General features: G+C 33.8%; 1 protein-coding gene across 6 annotated transcripts in view; it reads left to right on the top strand.

Moving 5' to 3' along the window:
* LOC129256855 (talin-1-like) overlaps nt 1–17,598 on the top strand; it is a 68,475-nt gene extending 50,877 nt beyond the window's left edge. For 3 of the 6 annotated variants that reach the window (XM_054895046.2, XM_064097523.1, XM_054895048.2), the window contains 14 exons: nt 175–345; nt 619–765; nt 1,767–1,868; nt 2,401–2,520; nt 3,995–4,015; nt 9,181–9,327; nt 9,952–10,121; nt 10,681–10,841; nt 11,654–11,802; nt 12,114–12,230; nt 12,526–12,711; nt 13,098–13,202; nt 14,914–15,019; nt 15,903–17,598. In XM_054895046.2, coding sequence (XP_054751021.1) covers nt 175–345; nt 619–765; nt 1,767–1,868; nt 2,401–2,520; nt 3,995–4,015; nt 9,181–9,327; nt 9,952–10,121; nt 10,681–10,841; nt 11,654–11,802; nt 12,114–12,230; nt 12,526–12,711; nt 13,098–13,202; nt 14,914–15,019; nt 15,903–16,090 — 1,890 coding nt within the window. In that variant the 3' untranslated portion in view covers nt 16,091–17,598. The remainder of the gene's footprint in view (nt 1–174; nt 346–618; nt 766–1,766; nt 1,869–2,400; nt 2,521–3,994; nt 4,016–9,180; nt 9,328–9,951; nt 10,122–10,680; nt 10,842–11,653; nt 11,803–12,113; nt 12,231–12,525; nt 12,712–13,097; nt 13,203–14,913; nt 15,020–15,902) is intronic. The other 3 variants (XM_064097524.1, XM_054895047.2, XM_064097525.1) reach the window with 1 other exon arrangement.
* The last annotated feature ends 3,495 nt before the right edge of the window (nt 17,599–21,093 follow it).

A 21,093-nucleotide genomic window follows, 5' to 3' on the forward strand; every position in this document is an offset into this window, starting at 1 on the left:
CTAGAATACTCAAATGGATGTTCAGTGCTTAGTTGTGAAGATTTATTGAAGTAGCATTTGTAAACTGTATATTCTACTTGGGCAAAAAGGTTTGTTTCCTTCATCTAGTTCTCTCAATTCTGCTTTAATTTTTATTGCCTTGCTAAATGATCTATTCTCTCCCTTTTTATGTAGGTTACTGCTATGGCAAATTACTTTGAGCCTCTAACTCGCAATGCCATCGGTGCTGCATCCAAAAGCATAAACTCACAGAGACAGAGTGATCTCTTAGATCAAACCAAGACTGTTGCTGAGTCCACACTCCAGCTCCTCTATGTTTCTAAGGAAAGCGGTGGAAATCCAAAGGTAGGTCATTTTGGATACTACACAACTAACAAAACTTATATTAAGAGAGAGAAAATATTCATTATGTGAAGATGAAATAGCATAAAACCACCTATCAATGTTTATACTGTGAGAAAAATGTAATAACTAAAGCCATATATAATCAGCATTGTACTGAATATAGAAAACCCTTTTTTTCAATTACCATCTACTGCAGAAATAAAAGAAGAATATTATTCCAATGCTGAAAGAAGAAGAATATGATTAATGAATATTATTATTTGTTGCTGATAGGCATTACAGACCCATGGAGCTGTAGATGAAGCCGCTCAAGGTAGTAAGGAAGCAGTAGCTGATCTCATTGCAACCCTGGAGGAAGCGGCTAGTGAGTTTGGTGTTGTCAGTGGAATGGTAGACAGCATCTCAAGAGCTATCCTTGTGGTAAGTCACTTCTTGATGTGATGTGATGTGTAAACTGAGTTTGGTATCGTCAGTGGAATGGTATACAGCATCTCAAGAACTATCCTTGTGGTAAGTCACTTCTTGATGTGATGTGATGTGTAAACTGAGTTTGGTATCGTCAGTGGAATGGTATACAGCATCTCAAGAACTATCCTTGTGGTAAGCCACTTCTTGATGTGATGTGATGTGTAAACTGAGTTTGGTATCGTCAGTGGAATGGTATACAGCATCTCAAGAACTATCCTTGTGGTAAGTCACTTCTTGGTGTGATGTGATGTGTAAAATGAGTTTGGTATCATCACTGGAATGGCAGACAGCATCTCGAGAGCTGTCCTTGTGTAAGGCACTTCTTGGTGTGATGTAGTTTGAGAAAAAAAATACAATTTTATTTTATTTATCTGACAGAGAATTACATTCTTTTTGGGGGGGGATGTATAGTATGCATGACATTTTTGCGGTAAGCAAATCAAGTGGAAGTACCAAGAAACTGTTTGTTTTTGATTTATGTTTTGCTCTTTTTTTTAGTATGAATTATTTTCCCATAACCTTATCATTAATTATTTTTACTTGAATTTGAGTTATTAACTTATTATGGATTTAATTTAATTCTGTACTATATATTTATCAAAGATGGTGATCTAGACAATTCCTTCAGGTTTTTATGACCACCCTATTCCAATACTGTTGTGTTCTTTTTATTACATCTGATATTAAAAAATGTGTAATCTGTATATTTTATTTTCATTTTTAATAGCTTTATTTTAATTAAGTGTTCATGCAATTGTATGATATATGTATGTTTTATTGGAATTGAAAAAAGAAATATTGAATTGAATTGAAATCCAGTATGTGCATTATGATAAGTGCTCAGCAATTTACTGTGGCAAAGATGAATACCCTTTGAGAGTAACGGCAGGATTGTGGATAGAAAATGAATGGTAGATGTGTCCTATAATGTCTCATAAATATTGTGCTTTCAGACTGAGCAAGCGGTACCAGAGAATGAAGTTGGTGACTTTGTAGACTACCAGACAGACATGGTTAAGACTACCAAGGCCATCATCAGAACAGCTCAAGATATGGTAAATTTATTTCTTCATGTTATCATGTAAACATGGATTGGTTTGAACCACTTAAAAATCAAATTCAAATAATTTCATCATATCTTTATTTAATGTGTTGTCAGATTTTTCAGAAAGTTGGTCAAGTTTTCATCTGAAATTCATGGAGTTCATATTGTTAATCCCAAATAACTGTTAGTAAGCATGCTATATTTCTGTAGGTACTTCAAGATAATAAGGCCCTGTCACACATGCGTGTCGCATGAGGGGCACACATCAAGCACATTTTGCAGTTTTGGCCAGTTTGCTGTCATTCACTTAATGTGCGTCATTGTACATGAATATTATCTGTTCGATGCCATCCACTTGTCCATCAAGATTTTTTTAGTATGCTAAAAAATGCTCACAATGACGCACTGATAATTTTTTCTCCATTTTTGACTAAATTTCAATGCTTAGGCCGTGCATCGGGCTATATGTGACAGGGCCTATAAATATTATTTATTGTAATGATGACAGGTCCTGAGCCAATTTTTTTTTGTATGTCAATTAGGTGTCCAAGGCTAATATTAATCAGACTGCTGAACTAGGAACCTTAGCTAATCAACTCCAGCATCACTACAACAAGCTAGCTCAAAATGCCAGGGGTGCACAGGCTTCCACCAATCAAGAGGTAATCTTTATTCATCACTCTTTTACAATGCCATTAAGACTTTATTCATACCTGCTCTACTTTGTTGTTGTTGATATTTTATTTGAATTTTGTTTTAACTTTTCCTCAATAATTTAACATTTTGTTTGATATTTTAATGAGAATCATTCAAGTCTGCTTCTGAATTTTTATTCTTTGGTTGCGTTTATTTGGACCTGAATTTGTGTTATTTCCTTGAATAAATAATTTTCAGAGTTTTTTGTTTAACTGAAGATGGAGTGTTTTCTAGCGTCTTCCAATTTGATGTGAGATGTTTCATTTTGGTTGGTTTATCTCTTTATTTTTCAACTTAAAACTCTTACATTTGTGCTTGTTGTTAGTGGGTTCACTTTTGAAGCTTTAATTCAAAGGTTTAACCCTAACTAGGCTGGGGTATTTGGGAGATCATATGAGATCTCGGCTGTCTATCGCGCTGAGAATTGGCATACACGTTGCCTGGGACATAGCCTTCAAATTGTAGTTATAATTTTTTTTGATTGCTATTAATTACTTATGCTAATTTATGCCTAATTAGTATGCAAATTCAAAAATTAAATTTGCTGGAACTTCCTAAATAAGCTCCAAATGTCCATGGTAGATACTCTTTTTCATTCGTAGCAAATGTACATGAAAGAAATTGCAATATCAGATCAATTTTGTATGTAATACATTGTTTTTATAATTATGGTTTTGTTTTTTCGACCTTTTGTTTTTCATTGTTTTTAGATGAACTTTGTCAGGGACACTTTTCAATCATAAACAGCATAAAATAAATCCATTTAAACTAGCAATAGTAAAAATAATCACACAGAACTGATTTTTGGTTGAAAACACAATTTGCATTGACTTTGTTCACAACTTCATGATAATGAGCAGTTTTTGATCTGACGTGCACTCACAAAATGTTGTGTAATTTTGAAACTATGAACCTGGGTGTTGCAGATTAGATCATCAAAGATGCGGGAGACTTGAAGGAAAAAGTCATGAAACATTGTAGCCAGATCTCTGTGCATTCTGAAAATATTGCGCGAAAGACGAGGCGGGCCTCCAAGCCTCCCCCATGCCTATATAGGGTTAAATGAATTGATCTTGGCTCTGAGAGCATATCTTTCTTTCTCCATGTATAACAACACTGTTTATCTAAATCCCAAAATTCTTTAGGATTTTGAGAAAAATGGTGTTCAGCCGTACGAAGTAAGTAAAATTGAGCAAAGCAAAATCAAGATCATCATGAATGGAATGAGCCTGCAAAGTTAAATGTGTACCTGGTTGATGTTTTAACCTTTCTAATCCTCTATGTGTGTGTGTGTGTTTAGATGAAAGTGAGTGAAATACAAACCACATTTTAAATCTGGATTACTATTACTGTTATGCTTAGAAGCACTGTTCACACTTTTGATTAGTTACCTTGTTTTACAATGTTGTCTCTCTTGTGTATTTCCATACATCTGAACAGATGAAGTACCCATCCCAAGAGGTAAAATTAACCAGATATTGTACAACCCTGGAGTTGATTCCAAACAAGCAGGAAATGCTTCCATGTTTACTGCATTTTTTTTTCTTTATTGCGATACCATGTTAGGCCCTTTTCATATTCCAGTATCTCAAACAAAATATCAAAGCTTTTACACTGCCAAACGACAAGGCTGTGATATGCAATATATAATACTGCTTTCAGTTGAGAAATACTGGAATGTGTAGTATGGGTACAGTAGTATTCCCCTTTCCTCTTCATTAGCTGAATTCATCCTATTTTAGAAATAGGTTTTATGTTATTATCAATCTTTGTGTCTCCCTTCTCTCCTTAACACTCTTTCTTGTTCTATGTATTTGTTTTTCTTTCCACCAATTTTCCCATTCTGTCATCACAGTTCATGCACCTTTTTCATCACTTTGTCTTCTAACCCTTGTACCATGAAATCCAACCCTTCTATTCTATTTTTCTATCGTCTGTTCTCTTAATAAGTTTTGTAGTTAAGATTTTTTTATTTATTTATACTGTTTTATGTGTCTGTCTATAAAAGAGGGCTGCCAGAGGCATTGTAGAGTCTTTGTCTTTTCTCTTTTTTATGTTCTTTTCTTTGTAGTGTTGATAGTATTGTTATGTTTTTTTCCTTCTCTTTCTTATGTATATGTTGTTGTTTTTTTGTCCAACTATCACGTTTCAAATACTGTTTACCCCCAGCATGTAGCTACAATCTGTTTACACAGTAGCTCCATATAGGCTATTATCAATTAGATTATTACATGTATGTGTACTCTTAGTGGTTCAACACATTACACTCATGATTGAGGGATCATATTAAAAGTGAGGGGTAAGAATTTACCAGGGACGGCAAACATAAATATTCTTTGGAAGTAATCAAAATACAATTTTATGGGGGGGGGGGGATATCGATGGGAGGGGTCTAAATCAAACTTTCATTCTCAGTTTAGCAATATGACTGTAATCAAATTGTAAATTACATTATGTAAAAGATAATGGGACTGGATATAGTTTAGAGATATGTCATTCCCATATTGCCCTCTTCCCTTAGATATAGTATACTGGATGAGAATCACATGTTAACACAATTTCTTTGAAGTAATCTTTCTCATTATTCAAATGGTCATATTTTTTCTCCAAATTACAGTGAAATTTAATAGTCAAAATTAACACATAGAGTGATATTCAGCCACATTCTGTCTTTACCAATCCTTTTGTTTTGCATGAATTGAACGGCATGGATTTATGTCATATATAGACTTGAGATAAAGAGTGAATTATATGTTGTAATTGTCAGGGTTTAAAGAAGTATTATAGATTAGTTGGAGTGATGATGTCATATATAGACTTGAGATAAAGAGTGAATTATATGTTGTAATTGTCAGGGTTAAAAGAAGTATTGTAAATTAGTTGGAGTGATTATACAATTTTGTGATGAGTTGCGTACAAAATATGGAATTTTATTTTAGTTGCTGTCCTTTTGAATTATTTCTAAATGATTTTTTTTTCTGATGATAGAATCTATGATATGTTCTTGTGTACTAACTTTGCAGTCTGAACTCTTTTTTTTTGCATAAATAAATTATCTTGAGATGATATCTTTGTTTCCACATCATTTGTATTAAAGAGGAAGTTTGGTTAACAATCTTACTGTTTCACTCTGTATGCCCAGTGCCTCAGTCCATATAATTTTTCAGAGGTATCAAAATCTGAGATATAATTTATTATATTAGAATTCAGGGTAGAATTCATAAAGATCTATTTTTCTTCAACATTACAATAATCATCAGGATTCTGTTGATGTGATTGAAGGTGTTTCTTTGGAATATACGTTATTATGTTTATAGTTAGATCCTCCTTGTTTTTTGTTGTCTCGCCTGCATAGCAGAGCAAGATTATAGGCGCCACTGTTTTTGGTGGCGGCTGCGTCGTCAACATTGAAATCTTAATAACCAAGGTTTTGAAATGTCCTCATAACTAAAAAATTATATGTATCTAGTTCATGAAAATTGGACATAAGAATAATCAAATATCATTGAAATTCTGTATGAGTTTTAGGTCACATGACCAAGGTCAAAGGTCATTTAAGGTCAATGAATTTTGGCAATGTGGGGGGATTTTGTTAAATTGCCATTATGACTTTTAAAGTTAATATATGGATCTAGATCATGAAATGTAGACATAAGGGTAATCAAGTATCAGTAATCGCCTCACATGAGTCTTACGTCACATGATCAAGGTCAAAGGTTGGTAAGGGACAATGAACATACTATTTTATTATCTTATGAATGGTGTCTTCTGTGAATAAGTATTCAATAGTTTTCAAAGTCAGCACTGCTAATATATTGAGTTGCGTAATGCAGGCGACACTGCCAGAGGTGTTCCACTTGTTTCGCACAAATTTAAGACTTATCAAAGTAAAACACATAATTAAAATAACATTATGATATAATTTTTTTTATTCGCCCATCCTAGACGGGATGTAGTATGGTATCACGCTCGGTGTCCGTCTGTCTGTCTATCTGTCTGTTAATATTTCCTTGTAAATGTGATAAATTCAGTTTGACTTAACCTAGGCTCATATAATTTGGTGTGTATAATACCAGCATGGATCCCAGAAAGCCTATCGATTTTGAGGCCAAAAGGTCAAGGTCACAGTGACATCTTTTCATCTTACCCTTCTGCAGTCCTTGTAAATGCGATAACTTCAGTTTAACTTAATCTAGGCTCATGTAATTTGGTGTGTATGATACTAGCATGAACCCCAGGAAGCCTATCTATTTTGAGGTCAAAGGTCAAGGTCACACTGACATGTTGTCATCTTTCCCTTCTGAAGTCGTTGTAAATATAACTTAAGTTTAACTTAATAACCTAGCCTCATATAATTTGGTGTGTATGATACTAGCATGGATCACAGGAAGCCTATCGATTTTGAGGTCAAAAGGTCAAAGGTCGAGATTACAGTGACATGTTTTCTTTTTACCCTTCTTAAGCCCTTGTAAACGCGATAAATTTAGTTTAATTTCACCTAGGCTCATATAATTTAGTGTGTATGATACTAGCATAGATGCCAGGAATTCTATTTATTTTGAGGTCAGAAGGTCAAAGGTGAAGTTGCCACCTTCCACTTTTCTTGCTTGACCAATAAATCAATTTTCCGCGCTACAGGCGGGCATATTATGCACTCGCCTTAGCGACACTCTTTTTAAAAGATATAAAACAAAATTTTAAAAGGGATGTCATAATTATCTAGGTGAGCCATTTTAAGTTATGAACTGCCCTCCAGTGGGCTCTGTATAAAACAATATTTTTTAATCATCTTTCTCATCAAGTCTTCAGTACGACCCAACCGAGGATCAAACCCTCGACCTGTTGTTAATGAGGTGGATTGAACCAACATTCTCAAGTGATTAGAGTCAGAGCTAGATATGTTTATGCTATCTCAAATTTTAAATGGTAACATGCATGAAAATATACATATATGCATGTTATAATTCATATATTGTATCCACCTGCAGATTTGCCTGCAATGTAGTTGTTGAGTGTCAAATTGCCTAGTGCAACTCAACCATTATATTCAAGCTGAATTGTAAAACAAATATGAAATCAGATACCAATTGTAATTCTAACCCATTCAAGCCCCTCTCATCAAAAGATCAAGTTTTCTTTTGCTCTGCTGAAGAACTAACACTTGCAAAGAATTGAAAACTGGACAGCTTGAGTATGGTTGCTCAAATGAGGAGAAAATGATTCCTTTAATGATTGGAGTGAGGTTTGCATGAAATTATTCTGTTTGAAGTATGAGTCACTGATATACAGATGGTTAACAAAATGGTTGAGTGTTTGTGTTGATCTATCAGTCAAGTTCAAAACATTAGTTGAGCAATCTTCTGTTTATAATATTTGAGAATTAAATGCAAATAAAATTGCACTTTCTATTGTCATGCAACAACTCTTATTGTATATCTTTACCTGAAGATTTTTAAAAAGTTCATTGAATCTATGATGTGTAGTGGTAAACCTGGGATTTCCATTGTTCCTATAGGATTCTTTCTATGTTTTTGAAGTATGAATATTCAATTGAAGTAGAATACATATCTTTTTATAATTGTAGCAAGAATACAGTCCTTTGGATGGAGAGAGGAAGATTACAATTGTTATATAAAGTGACTTTTATGGTAGATTGGTATTATATTCAAGGTTCACTGAACTAACATGTATTACACATCTAGATATAGATACATGATATACAAGTAGCTTCATTATGATATCTATCATGTACAGTTCATGTCATTTTGTAGACTACAGGGACATTATCTACACTGTACCATTCATGCTGAAAAAAGTATCTCTTTCAACTGGTAATTCAATACATCTCAGAATCCATGGAGAATCAGTTAATCTATGTTGTCTCTGTATCCTGATACAACGCTATATAATCGCTTAGAGATCAGTTACTTAGGCCAGAGTAATTAATTCATTTCATTGCTTGGATACTGAATGAATCCTATCTGTTCTCTCTATGTAAAGAGTTCAAGATGGATGCAAATTTTAAATCCTTAGCAAGTACTGTGTATCAATCACAATGGGGCTTGATTTTTAATTTTCGAACAAAGTGAGGAATTATTTGCGAATGTAAAATCCCAGGGTTCAACAAAGATTTAATTATATTCTCACTTCTCTGCTTGCAAACGACTTCATCTAGTTATCATAATCATTTTGAAAGGGAGGGATACTGGGTTAATCAACATGCGGTCAGAATTAGTGAAGATATCTCGATACCTTGCGGATCGTTTTAGGAGTGGGCTTACCCCAAATGAGCTGATGATCATAAGTGGTCTTGTTATTGTTGCATATTGCTGTGTTATCTTTTTACAAAGAAATAAATGGGTAAGAGAAAGCAAACTCCCTGCAGCTCCTTGGTTGTGTAGTTCTGTCAGTGATTGTGTCAGATTGCATCTTTTTATTCCAAAGTATTCTGTGGAGTCACTGTTAAGGATAGGATTATAGCAATGGAATAATATGGATTCTGTAACATTTACTGTGTTATTGATAAATAAAACCATAGTATTGTTTGTCTTCCATACTTGGAGATGAATTTAATTCTTATTTTGTCTTGTTTGTTTTCTTCTTTGAATGAAATGTTATAATGATAGGTGGCAGAGAGAATCAAGAAGTCTGTGCAGGATCTTGGCAATTCTTGCATCGGTTTGATCAAGGAAGCAGGTAACGTGCAGAGTAACCCTGGAGATAGATTTGCCAAGAAAGAGCTCTCTGATAAGGCTAAGGATACATTTGAGAAGGTGAGTGGTCTTCAAGGTCATACCATACTATACACAAAAAATGATTAAACAAAGAGCTTTTTCCTTTATTTGTAATTTGAAATAAAATCTTCTGACCATCTCAATTATATGGTGTGGTAGATACAAATGCTTTCTGGTATAGCAATGTTGTTTTTCATGCACACTGGACATGTGAGTAGTGTTAATATACGTAATGATGCATAATATCAGTTGTAATCCCGAACAGTGATCGCCTGAACTCATTGTGAAGTTCATGCAGAATCACCTTTTATTTTCCCTCTTATCAAGGAGCTTCCAAGCTCCTTGCTCTTATGCTTTATCAGTCTGGAATTAAATATTTTCTTTTAATGAATAAAACCATTCCACCAGAGTTGAAAGAAAATATTGGAATATATGATAATGAAACCAAAGTAGATGTAGGTAAATCAACCTCTTGGCAGAAGCTGTTCCTTGTTATAGTGGGAGAATATTTATTCATGTAAATCCCAAGTTTGAAAACATACTTCAACTTCACATACTCTTCTTGCAAAACATGTTTATAACAATGTGTTGATAAGCATTTGAATTTGATATACTCTGAAAACAAATTTTACACTTCCATAACCATGTTTTTTTTTTTGACAGGCCAACTTTGTAATGGCAGCATTACAGGCTGGTTCGCGAGGTACTCAGGCTTGTATTGATGCAGCTAGTACAGTATCTGGTATCATTGGTGATCTTGATACTACCATTATGTTTGCATCAGCTGGTACGCTCTCTGCTGAACCAGATATTGGCTCATTTGGTGATCACAGGTGAGTGCAGACAAACATTCTTGACCATTATAAAGTTACTTTTTAATTATACTCATTTTTTGTAGTGTTCTTCAGTCACTGCAGTGTGTTTCAAGGTAAGCCTATCACAATGTTTAATCCTTTATTCCTATTCGTTATCATACATAATCCAATTATATGCTATAATTTCTCTTTATGTGTATTATTTTCTTTGTATCATGTTGATACATGGATGTATAAATAATCATAAATTGAATATACCATGTATTTCACATACAGAATTTTCTTTTATTTACTCTTGAATGAGGGACTTTCTAAGAGCATAATTTTATAATTTCTCTGATGTTTTCACTACTATGGTGAGAATGAGCCATATTCATATATTTATATTCTCATGATGACGCAATACAAATCTTTTGACGGTAAATCCACAATGAATTTAACCACTCATATTATTCTGTCAAAAGGCTATTTGTCAATCTGTGAATATTTTCAATTATTATGTAACTTAATATTGAATCAAGATATCAAGTTTTGTTAAGATGAGTATTCATGATGGTAGTTAAATTTGTATTTACAGAGAGAACATCTTGAAGACTGCAAGAGCCTTGGTAGAGGATACCAAGACCTTGGTTTCAGGAGCTGCAGATAGTCAGGAACAGCTTGCTATTGCTGCTCAGTCTGCTGTTGGTACCATTACACAACTTGCTGATGTTGTCAAATTAGGAGCTGCAACCCTTGGTAAGTCAACCTAGGCTAAATCTTAACCAACCCTTACATACAGTAGTTGGTTGGACACTTTTGGACACTTTTGGCCTAAACTTAAGGTGGTTTTAAAGTATGCTTTGTGTAGGTTGAACATAGAGAAAAAGCAATAATGAATACAAGCTTCCATCAAAGTTTACTAGATTCCTACTGGTTCCCATGGTTTGACACCATGGTTAATGCAAATGAGCTCTCAGCTCAGGCCAAAGCAACAAACATAAGTTTTAGGATTATTGAACATTTTTTCACCAAAAACTGATGCTCGCATACAATATGTACCGAATAAAATTACATCCTGTGTGTTTTAACCAAAAATATAGATGGTAACATTACTGATAAACTTGGCTTGAATGAGATCCTACAATATTAAAAATAGCTCGAATTCTTTTGAAATGATTTTACACTTTTCCAATATCTCTGATGAAAGGTATCCTCATCAGTCATGCTATCAAATATCAAACTCCTGTCCATGGTGATTAACGATCCAGTGAAGCAGTGTTTTCCATATTTGCCCAGATTTATTATTATTTGTTTTTCTTTTCATATTTATCAGCAGAACATTAATGAATATCTGTTTGATATCAAACATAATTACATAAAGAAGAGAAACAGAGAAGGGAATAAAAGAATTAGAGAGATTGTTGGCAAATAATAGGACATTGAGATGAATAGTATTTAGATTGTGAAGTTAAAACATTCCATTTAATTTGATTTTTGCATTTTCATCATCTTCTTTTCCTGTTATATCATCTTCCATCCATCTATTTCTTATAAATTGTGTCTGATAGGTGGAGATGATCCAGATGGTCAAGTTCTTCTTATCAATGCTGTGAAAGATGTGGCGTCTGCTCTGGGTGATCTTATCTCATCAACCAAGATGGCTGCTGGCAAGAGCAGTAATGACCCAGCAATGGAACCACTCAAGAACTCTGCTAAAGTAAGCTCATTCTCTACCTAATTATTTCAACTTTATATGAGGTTTTATAACCCTGTCACAGATAGCATATGGTTAGGATAAGGTGTCATGAAGTACAGGGTAATTGTGACATGTTTTTTTTTTTTTTTTTTATGTTCGAATCCAAACCCGTTAGGTTGTTTAATCAGTAAGAATGAAGGATATTCCTTTTATATTGGATAATTGTATTTGGATTTGAATATACATGTACAATTACCGATTTGAGAAATTGACATACATGTAAAGCACTCTTATAGTACTCTTTCTTTGTTGTGATGTTTTGTGTTACATAGCTGATGGTAACAAATGTAACATCTTTGCTGAAGACTGTGAAGAGCGTTGAGGATGAAGCAACAAGGGGTACCAGAGCTCTTGAAGCAACCATTGATGCTATCGTACAAGAAGCTAGGGTGAGTATCAACTCTTCATGTATATCATCTATTTTATAATTGTTTTAAAATTCAATAATAAGTCAACATGATTATTGGTAAAGAAGAAAAAATGTGAAATTATATATGAATAAAGATTATAATGCAATAACCTCCTTCATTCTCTCTTCCCTATTGTGATTGCAATCCATGATTTCTTCTCTTGGGGATAATTGTTCTTGAATGAGATGACGGAAGATATAGTGATATTTGTGAGTTGTTTGTCTTCCACAGTTTATCCAGTATCTAAAGCCTGTTTCTCTTGCTATGTTCATAGATACTTGACACCGCTCCACCATCAGACTCACTTGCCTCTCCAGAGCAACTTATCCGTAGTACCAAGCAAGTTACTCTGGCTACTGCCAAAGCTGTTGGAGCAGGTAACTCATGTCGGCAAGATGATGTCATCCAAGCATCTAATGTCTCCAGGCAGGCTGTCTTTGAAATGCTTGACACTTGCAGGGTAAGCTCATGATGGATAGATGGAAGATGCGGAAGGGGTCTGGTCATGACATGAACACAGGCACCTTTCTGAGTAAAGAAGAACAGTCATCTTCCTGAAACCCCTCTTTTATATGTGTATACTTATGAAACTGGTTGCTTCAGTTCATGTGTCTTTGAATTTCCATAATAAGTTTTCTCCACCCATTCCAGATATTAATTTCAAGACAAATATAAAATAGAAGTGCTCTAATAGTGTAAGAAATAGATAAGCTTTACTAAGACAGAAATATCAAGAAATAGATAAGCTTTACTAAGACAGATATATCAACATGATTTCTATTTTCTATTAAAGTGTTATACCACTTAACCTTGTAAGGAATGTGTAGAGATTGTTATTAATTGCAGAGGGCAGCACCTATTGCTGAGAATCCTGAGGTTAGGAACCGTACCTTAATGGCTGGTCACCAGTGTGCTGATGCATTCAGATGTCTTCTGGAACAAGTTCATTCAGTAAGTCATGAGTAGGAGGCTACAGAATTTCACATGAAGTGAAAGATTGATAGATCTAATGAACTTAATAGCTTTGCCTTTTCGAATATATTTATTATGCTTTCACCCCAGGCAATTTTACTGTAGTAATAAGTAAAGTATTATATTTTGTGTTTTTCTATGATAAGAAAGTTTAGAGAGTTATTATAATCAGTAAATTTAGCAAATTCTTAGTATGTAAATCAAGGTTTGAAAATGGTGAAAGAATTGCTGATTTGATATAGAAAATTGATGATAATAAGCTTTTGTTTTAGTGTACAATTTGCAATGCAAAGTTAATTTGTGATCTACTTTTTTATTACATCACTAAAGAGGCAAATGATATGTGTTACTAGAAGTAAATGTTGATGCTGATAGACTCAGCAAGTATTAATTAAAGCATAAAGTATGCATCATATTTTATTGCGATGTGATATGGCAGAGCGATGGTGTGTTTTATGACATATTTGTTGGTTTGGTTTTATTCATCATTGAAAATACATGAAATATAAACAAAATATACATTGCATGATCAAATGATTATATGTAACAATATCGATACATAACAATGAATGTAATTCAAAATATAGAAATCATATCGTAAGGATAACCTGTTCAAGATTGGCTATGAATAGCCAATCTGTTCTTCCCTGGATCCCAAAATATTAATAGATTAAATTAATATTACAATTTCTATGACATTTTCAATTTGATATAAAACATCATCTAACAATTTAAAAGTATGTGTGCATGAACATGCGGGTCACGGTTAGGGTTAGGGTTAGACATCTAGACAGTCCAAAACATGAAATCATCATTACATATTTTTTGTTATTTCTAGAATTTCTCTTTTATAAGTTGAAAAATTCTTTATGATACTATGAGGAATTGCTATACAATTTTTCACATCGAAATTAAAATTTACGTTTACAATTTTCAGTGTTAGGTTTAGGCAAGATAATTGGTTCCCTTTATGTTTATAGTATCTCAAAGTCTTAAATATTATTTTTTGTTTTGAATAAGCAGGTAACATACTGTATCATGGCATGATTGATATAAAAGACAATAAAGTGAAATTTTATGTTGGTGTAAAGTATTCCAGTCTAGAATATCATGAACTTCATGCACTGGCCTGTGCTCTGACAGTTATGACTTTAAAATGATCCTCTTTGTAGTTTTTGTAACATGCTCAGACAAGATCTGGTCGCTGGTATCCAGATGATGTCCACATATTAATGTGGCAAAATTTGTGATAGTATGAAAGTTGGATGTTTATATTCCATTGGCATGCATTTTGTAAGGTGTGTAGGTGTTGCGCAATATCTTCAGACAAACTTCAAGGAAATAATCAATCTTTTATTCAGTGCTTTCCCTACCATCAACCCAACCCTCCTCTCCTCATAATTTACTTGCTTCAAACAGTCTATCCTTAACTTGAAAGCCCTATTAAAAGTTGTTTGTTAGAAGTCTTTTCCTTGAAGAACATAAGTTAATGTTAAACTACAGAAAGAACAGGAGAATGCACTAGCATCACATTACTGATAGAACTAATGGATTGTAATAGGTGTTTGTGGTTAGCCATCTTGTGTAAATACAAGAATTATATTAGTAATTTACATATGTAATAAACAAGCAAAGTGATGTAGTCAGACCATGTATCAAATAATTTATTTCATTACGTTCTTGTGAACAGAACATTCAGAAGCCAATGCCAGACGGGAAACAGAGACTTGTTCAACATTCTAAGCGTGTAGCACATACAGTCAGTGAGCTTGTTCAACACGCAGAGCAACTCAAAGGTATGTTTTTCTTATTTCCATTTAGATGTTTTTTAATTGAACATGATTAAGGAGAATTTGATTAACATTCTCAGGCAAGTTTATATCAGTCATAATGTGCGTTCATTGATTTTAACAGGTATTTTTTGCTATTTAACGTCTTTGTGCTTGTGACGGCTTGTCCGATGTTCATAAATTTTTACCAAAATATTTGTGAAGCTTCAAATATACATTATGCAATGGCTTGTTATGTTAGAGTGGCTTTGTGAGAATTGCAAGTAATTTATTAAGAGGGGGTGGCAATTTAATCCCTTGATTTAGGAATTAAGTCCAGTATTTCTCCAACATGCTACAAGAGAATGATTACTCTATCTTGTGTATGCCCTAGTAAAGGACATTATTCATAGTTGATTTTATACTATCGCAAACATTTAAGTTCATAGGATATTAAAGCAAGCAACAGATAAAGCATATTATTGACATAAAATATCATTTGAAGTGCAATATTAACATTCAGTATACAGCTCATATCTGAGAAGTGGTTATGTAAAATGCTATTCTGTACATAAAAGAAAGAGGATGCATAGAAAAATATTTGCATTTTTTTTTAACCTTGAAGCTTTATCCAACTATACTGTGCATGTGATTAGCACTTGGCACTGCAACATTCTTGAAAGAATGAAAAAAAATGTTCCGATTTGCTGTGACCAGTGAAAACACTTTTAATGTATGCATCAACTAGATTTGCCCACACCGTGATGATGTCTGTCCAAGCCAATAACATTGTGTGCTTATTGTACACACAAAGAGCATTGCCTTTCACAGCAGACGCAATGTACTGGACATGTTTCCACATGAATATAGAGTTGTTGAAGATGGCACCCATTTGACTTTGTTTGGATAGGTGCTGATTGGGTAAACCCTGATGATCCTAATGTAATTGCTGAGAATGAACTCCTTAGTGCTGCCAATGCCATTGAAGCTGCTGCAAAGAAACTATCCCAGTTGAAACCACGTAAAGGTGCTAGGGTAAGTTGTCCATTATTGTTCATCCATAAACTCCCAAACTCACCCACTCTAATACTTGTGTAATTGGTATGAGAGGTTTTGTATTGATCATATTTCATTCTTTTACTTATGGATGTTCTCTGTGTTATATTAACTGATTTTTCGCCGCACAAATTCAATGCTTAGGATTGATGTATTGATAATGTATGTTTGTCTTTTGTTTGATTGATGAGTCCATGTTGATTTTGGGATAATGCTGCATTGTCAATTTCCCCCCCATTTAGCATGACATTGTAGAGAACTATATATTTAGAGTTGATATTATTCAGACAACCAATATTGCTGAAATTATGATAATTGTGTTGAGAACTAAAGATGTACAACCCATTCAGATTTGCTGAAGAAATTCAGAGATTAAGATTCCCTTTCCAGTAGTAATTTCCCCCTGTCATTCGTAAAGTGGGAACTTAAAAAGAATTTCCATTCAGATTTACAAATCTTGTTGATTGTAGTAGTTTTGTTTACTGTATTGATGCTTTCCCAAAGTTAAAAAATACTCATTTACCAGCTGAGATGCACATGTATCACAAGTATGGGAGTTTTGGGATGAGTTCTAGCATAGAAGTCCTTTATTAAGACAAATAGCAATCTGCAGATAGAATACATACATTATAATTTTGATTTATTTTTTATTTTTATGAAATGACTGTTTTGTGTATAGAATGTACTTATAACAATTTGTGTCAAGACCATAATTAGATATTAATGTCAAATTTTATGGGAATTACTCTCTGATTACTATACTTATCTCATTGACACAAAATATGAGCTCTGGTTTAATTCAAGGTTAAGCCATGGTCTAAGTTTGTGCTAAAATTATTGGAAATGAACAATGTAAAAACTGGAATATACAGTCTGACACTTTTTCACTGGCCCCTTTCTGACAATTTATAATGATGAAGAAAACGATTATATTCATCATTCCTTGGCATTACATTGGAGAGCAAAGATATAATTGTGATTGTGTGAATGTGTATTCTTGAGATAAGATCGCATTTAATGTAATAGAAGTATTAGCATAGACAATTATAAGTTTGTTTTTTTCATTTTCCTATTTGAAACATAGAATTAACCAGTGTTAATTCTACAAGCATACACAGTTAGAGTTGTCAAATAGATTGCCACCTGTTTATATAACAGTAACTATTGAAATATGAATATGAACAAGGAGGATACTTTGAAAATAAATCATCAATATCAGTTACTATAATCATCATGCTTTCTTTTACTTGTTGATGTTGATATGGAAACAAGTGAAAATGGGTTCTAACTATTGAATTTGCATGAACTGTAACCATAAACCCCAACCGGTGTGCATAGTTCTTATCTGAATTCCTCTACTCTGCCATATTTCCTTCCCAATTGCTCTTTAAGACTGACTGGAAGTAGTCTACATATGACTCATGTTTCTCAATGTACTCTGAAAGAAGATTGAATATATTGTATGTTAAATGCCACCTGTGTTTTGTAATAACCAGACAGGCATAATCCCTGTTGTAGCCTACAGGAGACAGTATCTTCCCCTAGGAATTAAAAAAAAAAAATTATCCCTAGATGCACTAGGTTATGTTTCTAAATCATTTGTACAAAACAATATATATCTAGATACTTTCTTAGCAACTTGACTGGCTGGAATCCTTTTTACTGATATTCAAGTTTCTTCATTTTACAAGAATCCACAGTTAACAGAGAAAAGATAATTCTATATCATTTAAAAAAAAGGCTAGATGTAACATGACTAAACAAATAATGTGATCACATTGGTGATGCAACTTGTTTTTCTCCCTGATAATTATGAATGGATTCTATCAGGTAAAGTTGATGCTTATTGAATTATTATTGTATACCTTTAATAGTGCTCACCTGTGCCACTTGTTAGTTGTACCTGAATTTATCCTTGCCAAAACACAGCCTCATTCTCAGAATAAATATGGGGAATGCTTCGGCAAATCCATTATATTTTGATTATTTCAAAAAAATTTAAGCAGGAAAATTTGTATTAAGTCACATCTAACTAAATATGAATATCATGAATTTCATTCTGAATTGTATTCAAAATCTAAGTTATTCACCAAAGGGTATTTACTTAAAGGGATGGTCCGGGCTGAAAATATTTATATATAAATAAATAGTGTAAAATTCACTGAGCAAATGCTGAAAATTTCATCAAAATCGGATAACAAATAACGAAGTTATTGAATTTTAAAGTTTATCAATATTTTGTGGAATCAGTTATATGCACATCATCATGAATATTCATTAGGTGGGCTGATGATGTCACATCTCCACTTTCCTTTTTCTTATGTTATTACATCAAACTGTAAATGTTTCATTTTTTCATACATGTGTAAATGATGTGTCTCCATTATGATGAAATAAGTTGCAGCAATAAATAACAAATGCACTTAATCAATTGTCAATCCAATGGTTTTGGTTCTTGGTAGAAATTTTTTGAATAAACCTAATTTCATATGATAAAATACAAAAGAACAAGTGGGGATATGACATCATCAGCCAACCTAATGAATATTCATAAAGACATGCCTAGAACTGTTTCACCGGAATAATGCAAATCTTTAAAATTCAATAACTTCGTTATTTGTTATCCGATATTGATCAAATTTTCAGCATTTTGCTTTGTGAATTTTACTCTATTTATTGAGATATAAATATCTCCAGCCTGGACCATCCCTTTAAGAGTATTTCATAAAGGTGATACACATGACTTTGCATACAATTAGTAAAATATCTAAACCTAATTTTCTCCTTGTTGGTTCAAACAAAGTGGGCTTAAATTTTATATAACCCTTTGACTATTGCATTCATATACTAGAAGGATTCCAATTAACCTATGATTTCAGATTTATCTCATGGGAATCAACATGTTCTGTAAAGTCATATATGAATATAAACAGCCTTATAAAGCACATCAGGGGGGTGTTTATCAAAGATTTAATGACTTAGAGTCGCACTTAAATGCCGACAAGTACATGATATGCAACGCGCAGTCTTATTGATCAATGCGCAGTAGTGCACGTCCTCTTCACATTTTATGACCAATGCGGTCATGCCTTTTATACCGCACGCAACCAGACATTTAAGTGTGACTCTGAATACTTAAAAATCTTTGTGAAACACCCCCCTGTTTCTGTTTGTACACGTACAGCTGTGGTTATTTTTTGAAATGTTGGTAACTGTGCAGCACTGTTTCCTCCTTCAAGAATTTTCTTTCTAATTAATTTCCATCATTCAATTTCTTTTTTTTTTTAGCAATGTTTGAAGATATGTGACTTGGGAGGTTGTAAAATGATCATCATGTGTACAGAATGTGAGGGGATTTTTTTTCAGAGAATAGATAATTATGGCAATAACTACCTTGAGCTCTCTGCAGACATACATGTTGCTTCATAATATTCACAGTTATTATAATTAAACATGAAACAGGATAAATTGATGAAATTATCCAGATAAATGTACACGAGCATTAAATACAATAATGAACCAAACAGTAGAGATACAGGTCTGAATTAATCTCCATTCAAACTTTTATTGTTAGATGTTATCTGTTATATAATTGCTTGTGTTGCTCTTTAACACATATTCACTCATTGCTTATTTGTTTGTCTGTATTTCTGTCTGTGGCTTATTTCATTCCCCTCACCATCATCTCTTGGTACATATCATCCTTTGTATTGTCACATGAAACACAGTATGGTGCATCTGAGGGAACCCCTATGTGGAATAAAGTCTTACGAGGAGAGGACTTGTCATTTGTATGTACACATCACTCAGGCATGCTCAGTCTCCTAAGAATCCACACTTAACTCTCCCCCAGACTCTTGACATATTGCCCTTACCACACACAAAACCCTTGTCCATCTAAATCCGTGCCATACACCCAAATCCGTACCCCCACCACACAGTCTGAACCTGTTATTCATCACTAAAGATAGTGGGGTCATTCCATGCCAATTCACCCAGTGAATGTGCAATTTTGCACCCGACCCTCTTAGAATTCGTTGTAATTTGGTATACATAAAATTCCCCATGGCCCCAAGCACAAAACAAAAAAATTATTCCAATCGGTCCGTCGGTTCTCGCGCTACAGCCCGCCCTTTTCTCCTTGTTTTGACAAAAATGGGCGTGACCTTCAACTTTCAATGGCCATTGCGTCGTAACGTGTTGACCAATTTTCACGAAACTGGTACCATTCAAAAGGAAATTCAGAGAGGACTCCAAAACATGCATAAAAAAATGTATTGGAGCGATTTATAAGGTCATGACCTTTGACCTTTACTTTGACCTTGAGTTTGACCCCCGGACAAATAATTTTTTTACTTGATTTTCGTGTATGTTAGTTATTAGTATGATATTGACAAAATATGTTAAAACCAATGATGATATTTTATTTCTTCACCTATTAAAACTCTTCCAAAGATACCAATTATCTGATCTGAAATTTCACACCAGTCCCACATACTGATATTCATGTTAGTAAAGTGTTTACCAGTCCCATGATATATGATTTCTTCCAAACTTAAGTTACAGTATGCAAACAGATGAAAAGAAATTAAGCTTATCAGTTGATAAATGAAACATTAAACATTTATGTTTAATGAAAATTGGTCAACACATGAAAATTGGTCAACAAGTTACGACGCAATGGCCATTGAAAGTTGAAGGTCACGCCCGTTTTTGTCAAAACAAGGAGAAAAGGGCGGGCCGTAGCACGAGGACCGATTGGACTAATTTTTTTTGTTTTGTGCGTGGGCCATGGTGAATTTTATGTGTACCAATTTACAACAAAAACTGAGAGGGTCGGGTGCAACCACTGGGTGAATCCAGATGGAATGACCCAGTGTCTCTATCACAATTACCACATATTTGACTTTCCCAGTTTCACCTGACTAATATACAATCATCCCTTACTCAGGTTGTCACACTTTAGCCCCTGCCACACCTTAGCTCTGCCCAATTTCTACTTTACCCTCGTTTTCATCTCTGTATAGCTTTATCTCCTGCTTTGT

This window comes from Lytechinus pictus, chromosome 3 (genome assembly GCF_037042905.1).
Source record: "Lytechinus pictus isolate F3 Inbred chromosome 3, Lp3.0, whole genome shotgun sequence".
Classification (NCBI taxonomy): domain Eukaryota; kingdom Metazoa; phylum Echinodermata; class Echinoidea; order Temnopleuroida; family Toxopneustidae; genus Lytechinus; species Lytechinus pictus.